Source organism: Tinamus guttatus, unplaced genomic scaffold, assembly GCF_059628265.1.
Source record: "Tinamus guttatus ecotype Peru unplaced genomic scaffold, ASM5962826v1 Tinamus_guttatus_pri_ptg000150l, whole genome shotgun sequence".
NCBI lineage: Eukaryota > Metazoa > Chordata > Aves > Tinamiformes > Tinamidae > Tinamus > Tinamus guttatus.
In genome coordinates this window covers 5357719-5372721 of record NW_028288684.1, presented here as the reverse complement: position 1 = coordinate 5372721, position 15003 = coordinate 5357719, and the positions used below count along the sequence as shown (strand labels likewise).

The 15003-nt window shown below is 38.7% G+C and overlaps 1 protein-coding gene across 1 annotated transcript in view; it reads left to right on the top strand.

The window, feature by feature from the left end:
* Positions 1–15003, top strand: part of BRCA2 (BRCA2 DNA repair associated) — a 31300-nt gene that overhangs the window by 15388 nt on the left and 909 nt on the right. The window contains exons 11-25 of the mRNA XM_088522293.1: positions 55–147; positions 851–920; positions 1294–1724; positions 2601–2791; positions 3338–3525; positions 6076–6246; positions 6565–6916; positions 7448–7603; positions 9940–10084; positions 10865–10986; positions 11697–11898; positions 12127–12293; positions 12372–12507; positions 13117–13373; positions 14000–14149. Coding sequence (XP_088378419.1) covers positions 55–147; positions 851–920; positions 1294–1724; positions 2601–2791; positions 3338–3525; positions 6076–6246; positions 6565–6916; positions 7448–7603; positions 9940–10084; positions 10865–10986; positions 11697–11898; positions 12127–12293; positions 12372–12507; positions 13117–13373; positions 14000–14149 — 2831 coding nt within the window. The remainder of the gene's footprint in view (positions 1–54; positions 148–850; positions 921–1293; positions 1725–2600; positions 2792–3337; positions 3526–6075; positions 6247–6564; positions 6917–7447; positions 7604–9939; positions 10085–10864; positions 10987–11696; positions 11899–12126; positions 12294–12371; positions 12508–13116; positions 13374–13999; positions 14150–15003) is intronic.

The window sequence follows — 15003 nt, the reverse complement described above, 5'->3', positions numbered from 1 at the left end:
AAGAAACTGAACTTAAAAGGAAATTCATTTTTTTAATCTGTGTTTTTATCCTAGGAGAACCTCCAATTAAGAGAAAATTGCTACCTGAATTTGATAGAACAAAGAATCCCACTAAGTCTTTGAAAGCTTCGAAGAGCACCCCTGATGGTAATCTTAGCGTTTGTGTGTCCTGAGATGCAACTTGGCATCAGATGTTAGCTTTAGAATTATTCAATTTCCCATAAAATAATATAAACTAAGATTACTGAGCTGCTTCTCTTATCAAAAAAGTCAAAAAAAATCAAGGAAGCTGCTATGATGATGGCTCTGCTGACTTGAAATCACAATGATGCCTTATCATATAGTATTATATAACTTATTCTTTCTAAGCACTGTTGGAGCTTGCCTGGAATTGAGTAGCAGGATTCATTCACTAAGTCTGAAAAGCATGAACAACTAGTAATTTTAGTTATTAACTAACTAAAGTTTTTTAATATTCCAAAATTGTAAAAATAGTTGCTTTTTCCATCTGTAGTAGGTTCCTAGCAGTACTGTTGAAAAAAAAAATTAGATATCAAGAGTAAGATTAGCCCTGGAAGTGTCAAATGTTTTGTGCCTGGCTGTATTTTTCTGTATTTATTTTTCTGTTGGGGTTCATTAAAGATAAGCTAGGAAAAACAAATGGCTTTTTCAACATTCAAGACATTTTACACAAAGATTTCTTTTTTTTTTCCTCCAAAAAAGCATGACAAAGAGCTGTTTTAATCTGCTCTGCAAACTTGTCTTTTTCCTATTAGCATTATAAACATATAGATACATTCTGTAAATACCCATCCATATAATGCACCATTTCAAACTTTTCTAATTACAGGCATTTTCAAAGACAGAAGAAAATTTATATACAATGTTCCTTTAAAACCTGTAACTTGTGGACCTTTTGGGTGAGTAATATATAATATATTTTGAAGTTACTCAAGACCTCACAGTTTCTTCTGACCTTTTTTAACGTGCGATACTAATTTGCTACCAACTTTCTAAAAAACTAATGAGTTTTAACTCAAAATGAACACATCAAATTACCTGTGACATGAATTGCTACAGTAGTCCACCAAGATGAAAAAAACAGAAATTTTACACCTGTGTGTTGTTCCTCAGTAAATGCAAATTAACATTCTTCTCTAGTCTTTGACATTTTGTATTTCTATTGATGTGGTGTTGAAAGTTGCTTTACTAAATTAAGAACAGCAACAGTTTTACAAAGATTTGTGTGTCAGGAAGCTGAACCTGTATGCTTAAATGTTTGTGCCTCTGCAGTGCTACTAAAGAGCGACAGGAAGTCAAGACTCCTACCTTTACTCTACCAGATCAAGACTTAAAAGGATTTAAATCCAAATCTGCCATTTTTCAGCACTGTGCCCTAAGACAGTCTTTTAGTGGTACCTCAGGGACTTCTACTCCACATAAGGCCTTGGCTGAAGAGACTGAAGAACCCAAAAGTTTATACAAACCTGGCAAAAGTGTTAAAACTTTTACTCCACCCTTCAGAACAAAGCTGACTTTTACTACAGATGAACAAGACCACCCCGGCACATGTGACTCATTGGTGAGCAAAAATAGGACTAAAGAGAGGGAAATAAATCAGAGCACAGTTGAACAAAACATTGTTGAAGCTCACCAAGCCCAATCAGAGGGCAGCAGTTACATCCTACAAGCAGCAGACACTGACTTAGAAAATGACAATTCAGGTATTTTCCATAATATTATGGAATAATTGTTTATACTATGTTCATGATATGGCATATACAGCTTGCAAGTTAATTATCAACCTAAGGAGTTTGTTCTCAAATGCTGTTGCAGGAGCAAATGCTCAAGATCATTATGTTTCAATTGATATTTGATTTACCTAGTTATATATAATTTAAATATTCTAGCATCTTTTCTGTACTTCAGTCACTTTTATAGAAGCTTATATACATTCTGTTTCCTGATTAAGATGCACAGCTAACCCTACAAATAGCTGACTGTGGTGTTTTCAGAGCAGCCGGGTGTTTAAATACTCTGGTCTTTCATTTTCATTGGTATGCAGACTTATAGTCTGTCTGAAATGTCCCAGTAAGTGTAAAATCAGATAAAAATCAGATTAAAAAATCATTAAATCGTTACAAATGAGATAATTTGGATTTCTTCAGAAGGATATCAGGTTGGATTTCTTCATGGATATCAGTTTAAACATGGTGTTTGTAATGCATAGCATTTGCAGAAGTAGATTCACGATTTACAGGTCAGAATCTCAAAATTACAGACTACTTAGTCATCATCTACCTGTTTCTTTTCATTTGGTGCTTTCCATGAAGACAGACTTCAGTCTGGGGAGAAATATATGGTGTTTAGTTCAGGGGTTTCATTTTATGTCAATATTTTTCAAATGCCTTCAGTAAACACTGCTTTACATGCAGTAAACACTGCTTTTTAACATGTTTTAAACTTTGAATATTTTAGACTGTTGCAGACTCTGTAGATCTGTAAACTTGAAAGATATGCATCTTTTGAATTTGCTTTTATTAGATGACTGTGATAATATTTTAAGTAGGTTTTTGTGTGTTTTTTTTCTTTTTTTGTAGTTGTGAACAAGATGGTGACAAGTCTCCACTGTGCAAGAGATCTGCAGGAAATGAGAATTAAAAAGAAATATAGGCAAAATATTAGTGCACAACCGGGCAGTCTTTATGTCATAAAAACCTCTGCGAGAAATAGAATCTCTTTGAAAACTGCAGTAGAAGAGAAGTTTCCTAGTTCTTATTCTGCAGAACAGGTAGGTTCATATCTTTATACTTTGCATCTTTCCAGGGTCTCTTCCTCAAAACAGGCCAACAAAATCTTTAGGAATTTTGTATATTTATAGTTTTTAAGTATATTCCAAATTACAGGAATCTGTGTTTTCGTAACAGAATTGTCAAACGAGAGAAGCAGAGCAAGGAAAAAGTCCACCAGCGATAGCAGCCAACGACCTTTAGCCCACACAAAGAGGTGTTTTAAGATAAGCTTTATAATTCCCCAGTTAAAATTTCAAGCCCCAGCTGAGTCAATAGCAAAAACTTCTCACTTTTGGCACAGACAAGGTGCAAAGCCTGTTGACTTTCTGGAATCCTTTTTAAAAGCACATGTGCTGCCGCCCTTCTGCAGAAAAAAAATATTGAGAGTTCCTCTCTTCTCCTTGGTTTATATTCAAAATGGCAAGGTCAGAGAAAAGCTCAGTGAAGCTCACAAGATATTTTGTGTGAATTTGTAGCACTATATGTAAAACGATTATCTGAATTCTTACTGTATTGTGATTATTTTGTCTTTTTTTTTTTTACAGCTTTACAAATATGGTGTTTCAAAAAGTTGCATAGAAGTTAACAGCATGAATGCAGAGTCTTTTCAGTTTATCATGGAAGAATTCCTCAGTAAGGAGTATTTACTAGCAGGACATGGTGTACAACTTGCTGATGGAGGATGGCTAATACCTACAGATGATGGGAAAGCGGGGAAAAGGGAGTTTTACAGGTACTTTTAGTTATGAACCTGAGGCAAGTGTGTTATGTTAGCTTCTGATTCTCTGACTTCCTACATTCCCTAAATTCAACAAAATGATCTTTTAAAGCCTCTGACTGCTTTTTTTAGCTACAAAAGTACACTTTTGTTTTTGTAACTATGTAGGCTGCTGGCAGTTGAATTCACTGTTTGTGATCTTAATTGAACATTAACTAAAATGTAAAATCAATTCAGAAAATTTCCAGAGGTTTTTCCGTAGTGTAGGTAGTCTAGAAAAATGAAACTGTCTACTGAGTAATTTAGCCCTTTACCATTTTGTTTAATTAATAGATTAATAAATTGTAATCTTTTTTTTCAAGTAGAAAAGGATTTATCTCTGTTAGGCTCAAGAGTCTGGGGGGATGTGAAGAAGGTTGGGTTGAGGGCGACAAAAGTTGTTTAAAGTTTCTTTGGCAAGACAAGGCTATTAATGTTTTTTAATGGTAGAGTTTTTAAAGCTGACGTACAAACAGACACGGGATTATAACGAAATTAAGTTTTATTTTGCTGTAAGCAAGTATAGACATTAAATGCAACATTAGCAAAAGTAGGTTTAACAGCAAAAGGAGCTACTGGTATACTGTTATTTCCACAAAACTTCAGAAAATATTTGACAAGTAAAATAATTCCTGAAATTTTGCTGTTTTCCTCAGTCAATTTGAGATTTTTTTTTTCCAAATCAGTACTACTGTTTTATGTGTTCACCCAAATCCTCAAGACATCCATACCAGTATTTGTAATAATACAATCCAAACCAGAGCAGTATTTGTAATCAAGTGTACATTACCAACATATTTGATATCAGACTGAAGATGCGCACAGCATCTGCTGTCAGTACAAAAATACAGCAACAATTAGGTGTGTTCCAGGCTTTCCTTTGCAAGTCCGAGTTTGGCCTGGTGAATATTGACGTGTACAAGGTGTTTCCTTCCATGCTGTCATCTGCCCTTCCTTCTGGAAAAAAAAAAAAAAAGCTTTCTGGCATTTCTTGATGAGTCCAGATCATTGCTGACTTTTCCCACATGACTTTGGGAAGCACTTTTGATGCTGGCAGTATTTGTTCATCTTGAGAGAACTGTGTCCATGTCAAATAACTGGGCAGAAAGGAATGTTCTTAAGAGCAAGTGCTGGAATTTGCAGAATCCTGAGGTAGGCTGGGCTGGAGGCGGCCGCTAGCCCTCGTCCAGTGCAAGCCCCTGTTCAGAACAGATCTGTTCAGATCTGGTTACCCAGGAGCTTGTCTAGTTCAGTCTTGAGTCATCTACAAGGACAGCAATTCCACAACCCCGCTGGGTAGCCCAGGGCCCCTCTCATGCGTTTTGAGGGTTTTTTTTTTTAAGTATCTGTGGTTTTTTTTGGTTTTTATCCTTGCATCCACTTGGAATTTTCTGTGTTCCAGCTTGTCTGTTGCCTCTCATCTTGTTCAAATTCTTTTGAGAAGACTCTGGCATTTTCTCTTTATCCTGCAATCAGATGGTTGTAGACAGCAATGCAGTCTCCTCTCAGCCTTCTCTCCTTAAAGCTTAGGAGACACAGGTCTCTTAGGCTCTCCTCATATATAATGCACTTTGCCCCCTGGAGCAAGGAGAAAACCATTTTAGTGGCTCTGTGCTGGGTTAGCTCCCATATACCAACGTTTTTGCGTTGAAGAGCCCGAAGTTGAACAGAGTGCTCCAGGCATGGTCTCACAAATGCCCAAGGGGAAGGATCCCTCCTCTGTTGGCTTCACTCTTAACAAGACAGACCGAGATGTGGTTGGCTTTTGTTGCAAGGACACGTGGCTGCCTCATGATCATCTGGTTATTCACCAGGCCCTAAGATCCTTTTCTGCAAAGCTGCTTCCCAGACAGCCCCAGCCTGTTTCTGCTGTATGAGGTTATTCCATCCCAGGTGCAGCACTTTGCATTTGCTGCTGCTAAATGTTGAGCTTCCTACTAGCACATTTCTCCAGCCTGCCCAGACCCCTTTCTATAGCAGCCTTGTCCTTCAGTGTATTGACCAAGCCCCGCAGTTTGGTGTCATCTGCGAAGTTGCTGAAGTCACGTTGTTGATGAAGGCATTATAAACAGATTAGTCCCCATATTGATGCCTGACAGATGCCACTAGTTACTGGCCATCAGATGGATTTTTTATTGTGGATCACAACTCTTTAAGCCTAGCAGGGCTGCTGATTTTCCACCCATTTTATCTATTTCTCCAGCCCATATCAGATCAGTTAGGTGAGAAGGTACTATGGGAGACTGTCAAAGACCTTGCTGAAGTCAACACAACTTTGCAGTCTGTTCTGGAAGAATTAGAAAGTTTGCGTGTCAAGAACACATGTATGTATGGACACGAAAGCTGTCACGTCCAGATGTGTCCATGATGTCTTCAGGAAAGACTTCTGGCTTATGTCAAGTAATCTTGCAGTTTGCACACTGTTCACATTGTTGCCTATGGAGATATACTGACTGCAATAGTAGGGAAAAACATGCAAAAACTTACAGCAGATTTTAGATTAATTTACTATTAATTCATTTGCAGAGCCCTCTGTGATACTCCTGGTGTGGATCCCAAACTAATAACAGAGGCATGGGTTTACAATCACTATAGGTGGATTGTCTGGAAACTGGCCGCCATGGAAGTGTCTTTTCCACATGAATTTGCTAACAGATGTTTGACACCAGAAACAGTGTTGTTGCAATTAAAATACAGGTATGGTTAGCAAGGTATCTGGAGTTGAAATACCATGTGCTTTCTATTTTGTATTTTAAATTAAACTCATCTACCTTATTTATTGAAATGCTTGTATTGTTGAGTCTAGTTATATCTGTAGTTACATCTAGTTATAGCTATAATAAAATAAATATTGCATGTTATTTGCCAAAAATGTTATAAGCTTAACTTGTATACAATGATGCTAAAGCCCTAAGATGGATTTTAGCAATAGTTTGCTACTTTTGTTTTAAAAGAAAATGGTTGTGATGGATTTTGCATGTTTTAACAGTGTGTCATGGACTTTTTTTTTCGTAGATATGATTTGGAAGTTGATAAAAGTAAACGATCAGCAATCAAAAAAATAATGGAGAAAGATGATACGGCAGGTAAAACACTCGTGCTGTGCGTATCCAAAATCATTTCACTGAGCACCATTGTATCTCTTAGCAGTAGTAATAAGAGCATGGAAAATAAAAAAGAAGGAGCAATAATTGAAGTTACCGATGGCTGGTATGGGATTAGAGCGCTCCTGGATCCGCCTCTCCAAGCCTTCGTGCTCAGAAGGCAGCTGACTGTTGGGCAGAAGGTCATAGTACATGGAGCAGAGCTCGTTGGCTCGCAGGATGGATGTGCACCACTGGAAGCCCCAGATTCCCTTATGTTAAAGGTAAAATGAAGTATTAGTTCAGTTTGGATGTGATTGAGAGATGTGGTGGATGCTATTTAATTAAGCAGTGCTGTAAACCAGAGTTCTACAGTTAGACAAAAATTTGGTGAGTTTAATATCCACCTTGCTAAGACCTGATACAGGGCATTTGACACTATCAATCAAAATCAGTTCAAAATCCTTAATCCTGGTGAAACACCAAATTACAAAACGTATTTATCCATCATGGGTTGTGAAGAAGCTTGAAGAAGTAGTGGGAGAAAAACATTTTGTGAGACGATGAGCTTGGGAGGTTGGGGCTCGACTTGTCTGGGGACGGGGACAGTAAAGTGCTGTGTAAAGTTTCAGATTTTTCTGTGGTGTTATAAATCGATGGCTTATATTTCACAGATACTCATTTCTAAGAGAAGTTTAATTTAACAAAATCTTAATATCTGGTTAAAGGTTTCAAGATTGTCACGTTTGGGGGATTTCAATATGAAGAGAATTCCTGCCAGCATCAGTTTCTCATTCCATATTGAACTTTTTCAGATTTCAGCAAACAGTACTCGACGTGCCCGCTGGAATGCAAAGCTGGGGTTTCATCGGGATCCCAGGCCCTTCCCTCTGCCCCTGGCATCGCTGTACAGTGAGGGCGGCGCAGTGGGCTGTGTCGATGTTGTTGTTCAGAGAACTTACCCTGTTCAGGTATGGTGTAAGTTAGATCTACTAGATTTATAAAATACTTACCTAAATAATGCATTGTTGCATCACTTCTGAAATGAGACACAATATAGAGTGCTAAAAAGTTCATATAGTTAATATTTCAGTAGTGGTGTATCCTGATCTAAGAATTCCAGTTTGCATTCAGTATCCTCTGCCTGGGTTTGTTTTCAGCTTCAAAGAACAAGAAATAATTGGATTTCAGGTCTAGCAAGCTAAATCTAACAAGCATGGAGCTTGTTTGAAGGGAGAGGAAAAAACTGACAGCTTCAACTCTCAAGTAGAAATGGCCAACCCAATTTGCACTATTAATAACGTACAATATTCACAAATGATTCAAGTCTTTAGAACTATTTCTAAGAGTATTCTTTCCCTACATGTATCTGGTTATATTATGTAGAATCTATTATTTATAATGTTACTGAAAATGCAATGCAATTCTTATGTAAAATAAAATGAGGATGTTTTAAATATTCAGAAAGATTTTTTTAATGCGATCTAACTTCATTGTAACCACTTGCTATTTGTAACAGACCCAACTGTAAAGGAGAAACAACGTTTTCATTGATGATTAGTCCTTTAAATGTTAACACTGTAATCACGATATAATATTCATATTTTGCTAACTTTTCTCAGTGTGTTACAGTGGGTTACATGTAGGGTTTTTAATTTCCTTGACATTTGACCTCTCCTTAAATAACGTTTTAGAAAACAATGCAACATGAATTCCACAAAGTTAGTATTTGTTTAGGTCATTGTTTTGATATTTAGATCACTATTTTAAGGGAGGAAATTGGAACACACTATGTGGACTCTCTGATAGAACTAAGCTAAAATTTAGGTCTCTGAAAGGAGACCAGAGTCTGTAGACTTATCACAAAAGAAGGCTTCAAGGCAGTGGAGAAAAGTGATGCCTTGTGTGTTATCTCCTCAAGAGACCACCTTGCTGAAATAGGCTTTTTGGTCCCCTTGAAACTCGGAAAATCTTGCTCAAACATACCAAAATGATAGGAGGACCTGGGAAGATCTGCCTCCTTTTCAGCCTGAGGAGTGAAGTGGTCTTGGACCCACAGTAACTGTAATTTGAGGTGTCATACTGTGCATAATAGAAGAAATGTAAAGCATGTATTTAATGAGACAGGCAGGGCCTATATCAACAGTTTGCTGCCTCTGAAGGATCAGGACTTCATCCCGCTCCTGCCTGTACTGCCTTGCTGTTGCTTTATGCTGAACCTGGAGCTCCTGAGGGGGAGGACGTAGAGAGGATGGGGCCAAACTCTTCTCGGTGGTGGCCAGTGACAGGCCAAGGAGTAATGGGTATAAATTGAAGCACAGGAAGTTCCATCTCCATGTGAGGAAGAACTTCCTTCCTGTGAGGGTGACAGAGCCCTGGAACAGGCTGCCCAGAGAGGCTGTGGAGTCTCCTTCTCTGGAGATCTCCCAAACCCGCCTGGATGCCACCCTGTGCCACGTGCTCTAGGTGTCCCTGCTGGAGCAGGGGGTTGGACTAGACGATCTCTAGAGGTCTCTTCCAGCCTCAGCCATTTTTATGATTCTGTAACTCACCTTGACCCTCTTACTTGGCCAATTTAGTTCCCTAAACCAGCAGAAAACCAAGCCAGCAAAGGAGCAAATTGCTTTTCATTGAATTAGCAAGTTACTGTGTTCTAGTGAGAGGCAGCAGAGGCAGCGCAGGGAAGGAGGCAGGACTGAACACCAAGGAGCAAGGAAGGGGCCAAAGACCAGCACCTTCAGCAGCAGTGGCCTCTTTAGCTCACCCATCTCTTCAAACCATGCTCAGGACCTCAAGCAAAGCGGCTCTGCCAGGGCTGTGGATGAGGTTGAAATCCTCTGGAAACACTTCCAGCAGCAGGGGTTTAAGGGCAGTGCCAAAGCAGCACTTCAGTTCTCTTAAAGGATCTTAAAGCAGTTTACTTAAAGGATCTAATCCATAGACTGTACAGTTGAAGTGCAGAGATAAATCGAGTAGAATGCAGTATCATTGAGTTTGGTTTTTATCTAAATCGAGCTACAAAAACGATCCAGAAGAAGGATTCTAAATTATATCAATATCTGTTACGATAAGCTATGTTTTTTTTTTTCAGCTGCTCCATCATATAGGTTTGGTTACAGCTACTCCATTCTGTCTGTAAAACTTTGTCTGGATTTATCCACCAAGGCGATGGAGTTTGCCTTTTATATATATGCTGATATTACAACTACCTGATCAATTCTTAAAGCATGTTTGCTTATATTCAGTATGAGAAGGAAGCCAAATGAGTTTTAAAAATTTGATTTCTGTTTGCATATTTTTATTTCAGTGGATGGAGAAGACATCCTCTGGCTCTTACGTGTTTCGTAACAGTCGAGCTGAAGAAAGGGAAGCTGCCAAGCACGCAGAGGAGCAACAAAAGAAACTGGAAGCTTTGTTTGCAAAAATTCAAGAAGAATATGAAAAGCATGAAGGTAAAGGTTTCATTGCTTCAAAACATGCAATTAGAACACTTTTTTTTTTTCTCCTCTTTGGCATTTACAGAAGAATTTAAAGAATCTATAAAAGCCTCTGACAGGAGGAAAGAGGATGTCATGGGAAGGCGAGGGGGTGGATTTGAGTGTGTGTATGTGTTTTTATATTTACTTCCTATGTATTAAAGCCTTCCAGTATTTAAAAAAAAAAAAAAAAAAACAACTGCATGCTCACGTGCTTGGTTTTGAGGCCCTCTCTGAGCCTCGGAGAGCTTGCTGGTACGTGGACTACTGAAAATGAGCATGGGGTGATGCTCAGGAAGCTGCTACAGGACTGTAAAATACATCACTCTGTCCCCTTTGAGGATTTGATGCTGTCAGCTTGTTCTAGGGTACTGTTTAAGGGGACTAGGTCAGTAGATATGAGTGTCAAGATACTGACACTGGGTCTCTTTCCTTTGAGACTATCATGAGATTGACCTAAGGGACATCTGAGGTCAACAGCCTTACGCTGCCCAGCCTTGCCAGTGATGTCCAGCAGTTGTTTCTACAAGTGCTGCAGTCAGCTGCTGTTTGCTGTAATCTCATGATATTCTAGTCTACATTGCACTTAAATGGATATGAATTCACTAGTATGGTCCTAAGGAAAATTAATTTCTATAGAGTACCAGTTTGTGTTTTTATTTGGACAAGGTGCAAATATTATCCTGCTTCTAATATTTTTTCCTTTATTTTTACAACCTAATGACTGTGTATGACATACTGGTTTTCTTTTAACAGAGAGAAGTAGCAGAAGAGCACTGAGATCACGCATAGTCACAAGGCAGCAAATCCATAATTTGCAAGATGGTGCAGAACTTTATGAAGCAATTCAGAATGCATCTGATCCTGGCTATATGGAGGTAATTGTAGATGTTATTGGGCTAATTTTGAAATGCTAGTGGAATTATTTCCAGCTTAGTACCTGCTGCTAAAAACGAACCATTAAATTACCATATGTTTTGCGGCCTTTTAAGATTTCCTGCAGCATGCTTATTGCTAAGTGAGAATTTAAAAAATTGAAAAATATTTGAATGAAGGCTTGTTAACATAGCCAAGGAATATTTTGGATTGCAGAAAATAAAAAAGAATCACAATTTTTAAACGTCTACACCTTTATTAACTAGATGGAAATGATGAGTCCCTACAGTTGTTAAACTACACATGTGCCTCATCCATTGCAGTATCAGGGTCTTTGACTTCACTAAAAGCCTATAACTGTGACTTTTTTTTTTTTTTAATTTTTCCTTACAGAACTTTATTTCAATACATAAATATGGCTGTTATATAAATACTCAGCTGTAAGTTCTTAAGCAGACTTCTCATTACTTTAATTCTCATTAATCAGGCCTCTGATTACCATGTAAGAACAGCATATAATGTGATACCTCTCAGATACCTCTGAGGCTTGGTAGCCTCAGTTAAGACTGGTGACCTGGATGTGTTTACACAGAATCATTTCAAGTGCCAGTTGTGTATCAGTTGAACAATATTATTTGTAACAGAAGAACTCAAGACTTTTCTTTTTAAATTAATAAGAAAAGATACTGAACACTTTTTCCATTTGTTACAGGGGTATCTAAGTGAAGAGCAGTTAAAAGCTTTGAATGCTCATAGGCAGGTGCTGAGTGATAAAAAGCAAGCTCAGATACAGGCAGAATTCAAGAAGGCAGTAGAGTCTGCAGAGCAGGAAGAACACGGATGTTCCAAAAGGGATGTGTCTGCTGTATGGAGATTATGTGTAGTCGACTACAGAAAGCAAGAAAAACATCACGGTTAGTATTTGGAGATGTGTAAATAACTTCAGTTTTCACATGGTAACAGCTCAACATAATGTGTAGATTTGCAAATAGCTTCCTAAGAGTGTTCTGGCTTGTGTGTCAACTTTTATGGCTGTATCTCGCTAAGTTCTTCAAGTGGATGGGTTGCTGTGGATTTCTTTTGCTTCTAAGAAGTCTTCATTAGTATTGTAGGCCTGATGCATCTTTAACTGCCATTCTTAGGAGTGATGCTGAGTATCTGGCGTCCCCTGCCAGATGTCTGTTCCCTCCTAAAGGAAGGAAGTCGGTACAGAATCTACCAGCTGTTGGCATCGCAGTCCAAAGGAAGGTCGAACCCAGCTAAAATACAGTTAACAGCAACAAAGAAAACTCAGTATCTACAATTACCAGTAAGTGACTTCATTAACATGTGTCGTGATTAAAAAGTATTGCAGTATGCGGTAAATATTTAAAATGTGTATTTTCAGGTTTCACAAAAGATGCTGTCACAGATCTTCTCTCCTAGAAAGGCTCTGACGTTCACAAGTTTATCAGATCCTTCTTTTCAGCCAGCATGTGCTGAAGTTGATTTAGTGGGAGTTGTAGTTTCTATGGGCAGAACAGGTATGTTGCAGACCATGTTCATGTCTTTCCTTTGTGAATAAGCACTAAAACTTATTTCAGACTTTGAGACAATCTTGGTATTGTTCAGCAGATCTGTGAAAAACTGCTCATCCACCATCACCAGGACATGACTGGCAGATACTTTCTGGTTTTAAAGAAAAATGTCTTTCCAGATTTGTTCAGAAATCACTTTAGTGTGGGGAAAATCTAAGCTCAAGAGAAGCCTTTGCTTTAGGCATTGCAAAAGTTGACTTGCTTGTATTTGAGCTCCTCTTCTGCGTGAAGTATCATGACACCAGGGAAGCACAGCCTCTGGCGCTCACAAGCAAAGAGAGAGTTTTTATCCTTTGGATAAAAAAGGAAAGTGCCATAGTAATATTGTTGTTTAAAGCACAGGCTTTGAATTGGTCTCTCTAGTCAGTAGAGAGCTGGTGCAGAATATGAATGAAGCACCAGCATCTGTTACCATGCAGACAGGCTGCACCGTCATATTTAGAAATTAGGACTCCTGCAAGATGTGTGATTTCTCCTTGTAATTACAAATTGCAGTCAGTAATCAACTTTTATTTAAAGGTTTGGGGTTTCATTCCTTTTCCCCCTTGTTTTTAGGTTTCACTACTCTGGTGTACTTGTCTGACGAGAGCTACAACCTGGTGGCAGTGAAGCTCCGCGCAGACCTTGGGCACGTGGCGGGGGGAGACGTGGTGGCGCGCGGCTCCCTCGTCTGCGCCAGCAACCTGCAGTGGCAGCCGGCCCCGCGCGCCGGCCTGCCCGTGCTCTGCGCTGGGGAGCTCTCCGTCTTCTCTGCCAGCCCCAAGGAAAACTACCTGCAGCAGAAGTTCAGCCAGCTGAGGAGCAGGATAGAGGTAACCTGGGGGATTTGAGCTCAACGATTCCTTTTAGTCATTGCTGTGCTGTATTCTTCACCAAAGAGTCTGCTGGTACTGATGGCCTGCAGTAACAGGCAACGCTGACTTTTGGGGGGATTTTGTGGCAGATGGAGTAAGCTGTCACATACACTTCGTGTGTTACATACACTTATGTATAAGTGTACACATAATGGGCAAATCTGCCTTGGACGCTTTGGCCGTAGCCTGTTTCAAGCTTATTGGCTTGCTCAATTGAACATGTTCATTAACCAATTGGCTCTTCAGTTTTGTAGCTTTTAGTAGTGCATCTAGTCCTACCTTCTCACTTACTGAAAAACAGGTTTAAGTACAGAAGGAGGTGCTGCTTATTAACAGTATCAAGAATCTAATCTAAATTTTAGATTAGAATCTACCTAAATTTTAGAATCTATCTAAAAATAGAATCTGTTAGATTCTAAATTTTTTATAGATTCTATCTAAATTTTTGATTCACCCATAAAATAAACTTTTGGTAGATTCATGATGAAAGCTTTGTCACAAAAAAAAAACTGTTTGCAAGCATATAATACTTTTGTAATTTTAAAAACTACTGCTACTGCACTGTAACCTGTTCTTTTTCATAGAATATGGATTCCTTTTGTTCTGATGCCGAAAGAAAACTCCTGAATTTGCTCCAAAGAAACAGTCCATTTACACCCAATTTACCTAAAAGATACGGCTTGGAATGTCCTTCCCCTTGCAACACAGGCCTCCCTGCAGGGCCCACCAGTTTGGTAAGATTCTTGCAGCTGATACTGGCTTTATACAGGCACTACTTACAGTAATAACACAAGCACAGATCATGCTAGTGGCTTATACTGGTTGCTTTTTCTCCTCAATCTTTCTACAAAAATTGTAGCTAGAGATTTATTGCATCCTAGCCACCTCTTCATCCACTAATCCTTATGCATTTTTTCCATAAATTATGTTTGTAAAAAATATTCTGTTTTTTTCTTCAAGGCATAGGTCTTTTATAGATTATTTAGTAAATGATTACATTGGCAGCAACCTCAGTGTAAGTTGCTGGAGTTCAGTAGTCCCCCTGTTGCCTGGGGGCTGCGGGGTGAGTTGTTCTGGAAGCCCAGGCCCCAGAGCAGCCCAAACAAATTGTTTCTTCTGCCGCTGATTGCTAGGGAGGTGGGAGCAGCCTGATCAAACACTCACTCCTGGGGACTGGATTATAAATCAGCAAGGCATCATTTCCTATTTCCAGGGACATTTGTAATGGTTAATTCCAAAGGTTTAGTGGTATATATAATTTTATTAAATGTTGATCAATTTTAAATAAATGCGACTCTAAAGATATAGCCAAGTTAAGCATGTGTTTGAATGACTTGCAGTGTAGCGATATCCTGTGCATATGGTTATCCTTCAGTTTTTCAGTCTATTTCTGCCCTCCTTTTTCACCCCCCCCTTTTTTTTCCATCTTTTTATTTTAACCTTTTGAGTAGTGCAGTAGAAATCAACATTAACTGTTCTATAATGATTATTTAAAATGTTTTACAATCAGGCACAGAAAGAAAAGCATAGTTTCGATTTCAGAAAATGAAACTGTTCTGTCTTGATATGCTTATAAAATGATTCATCA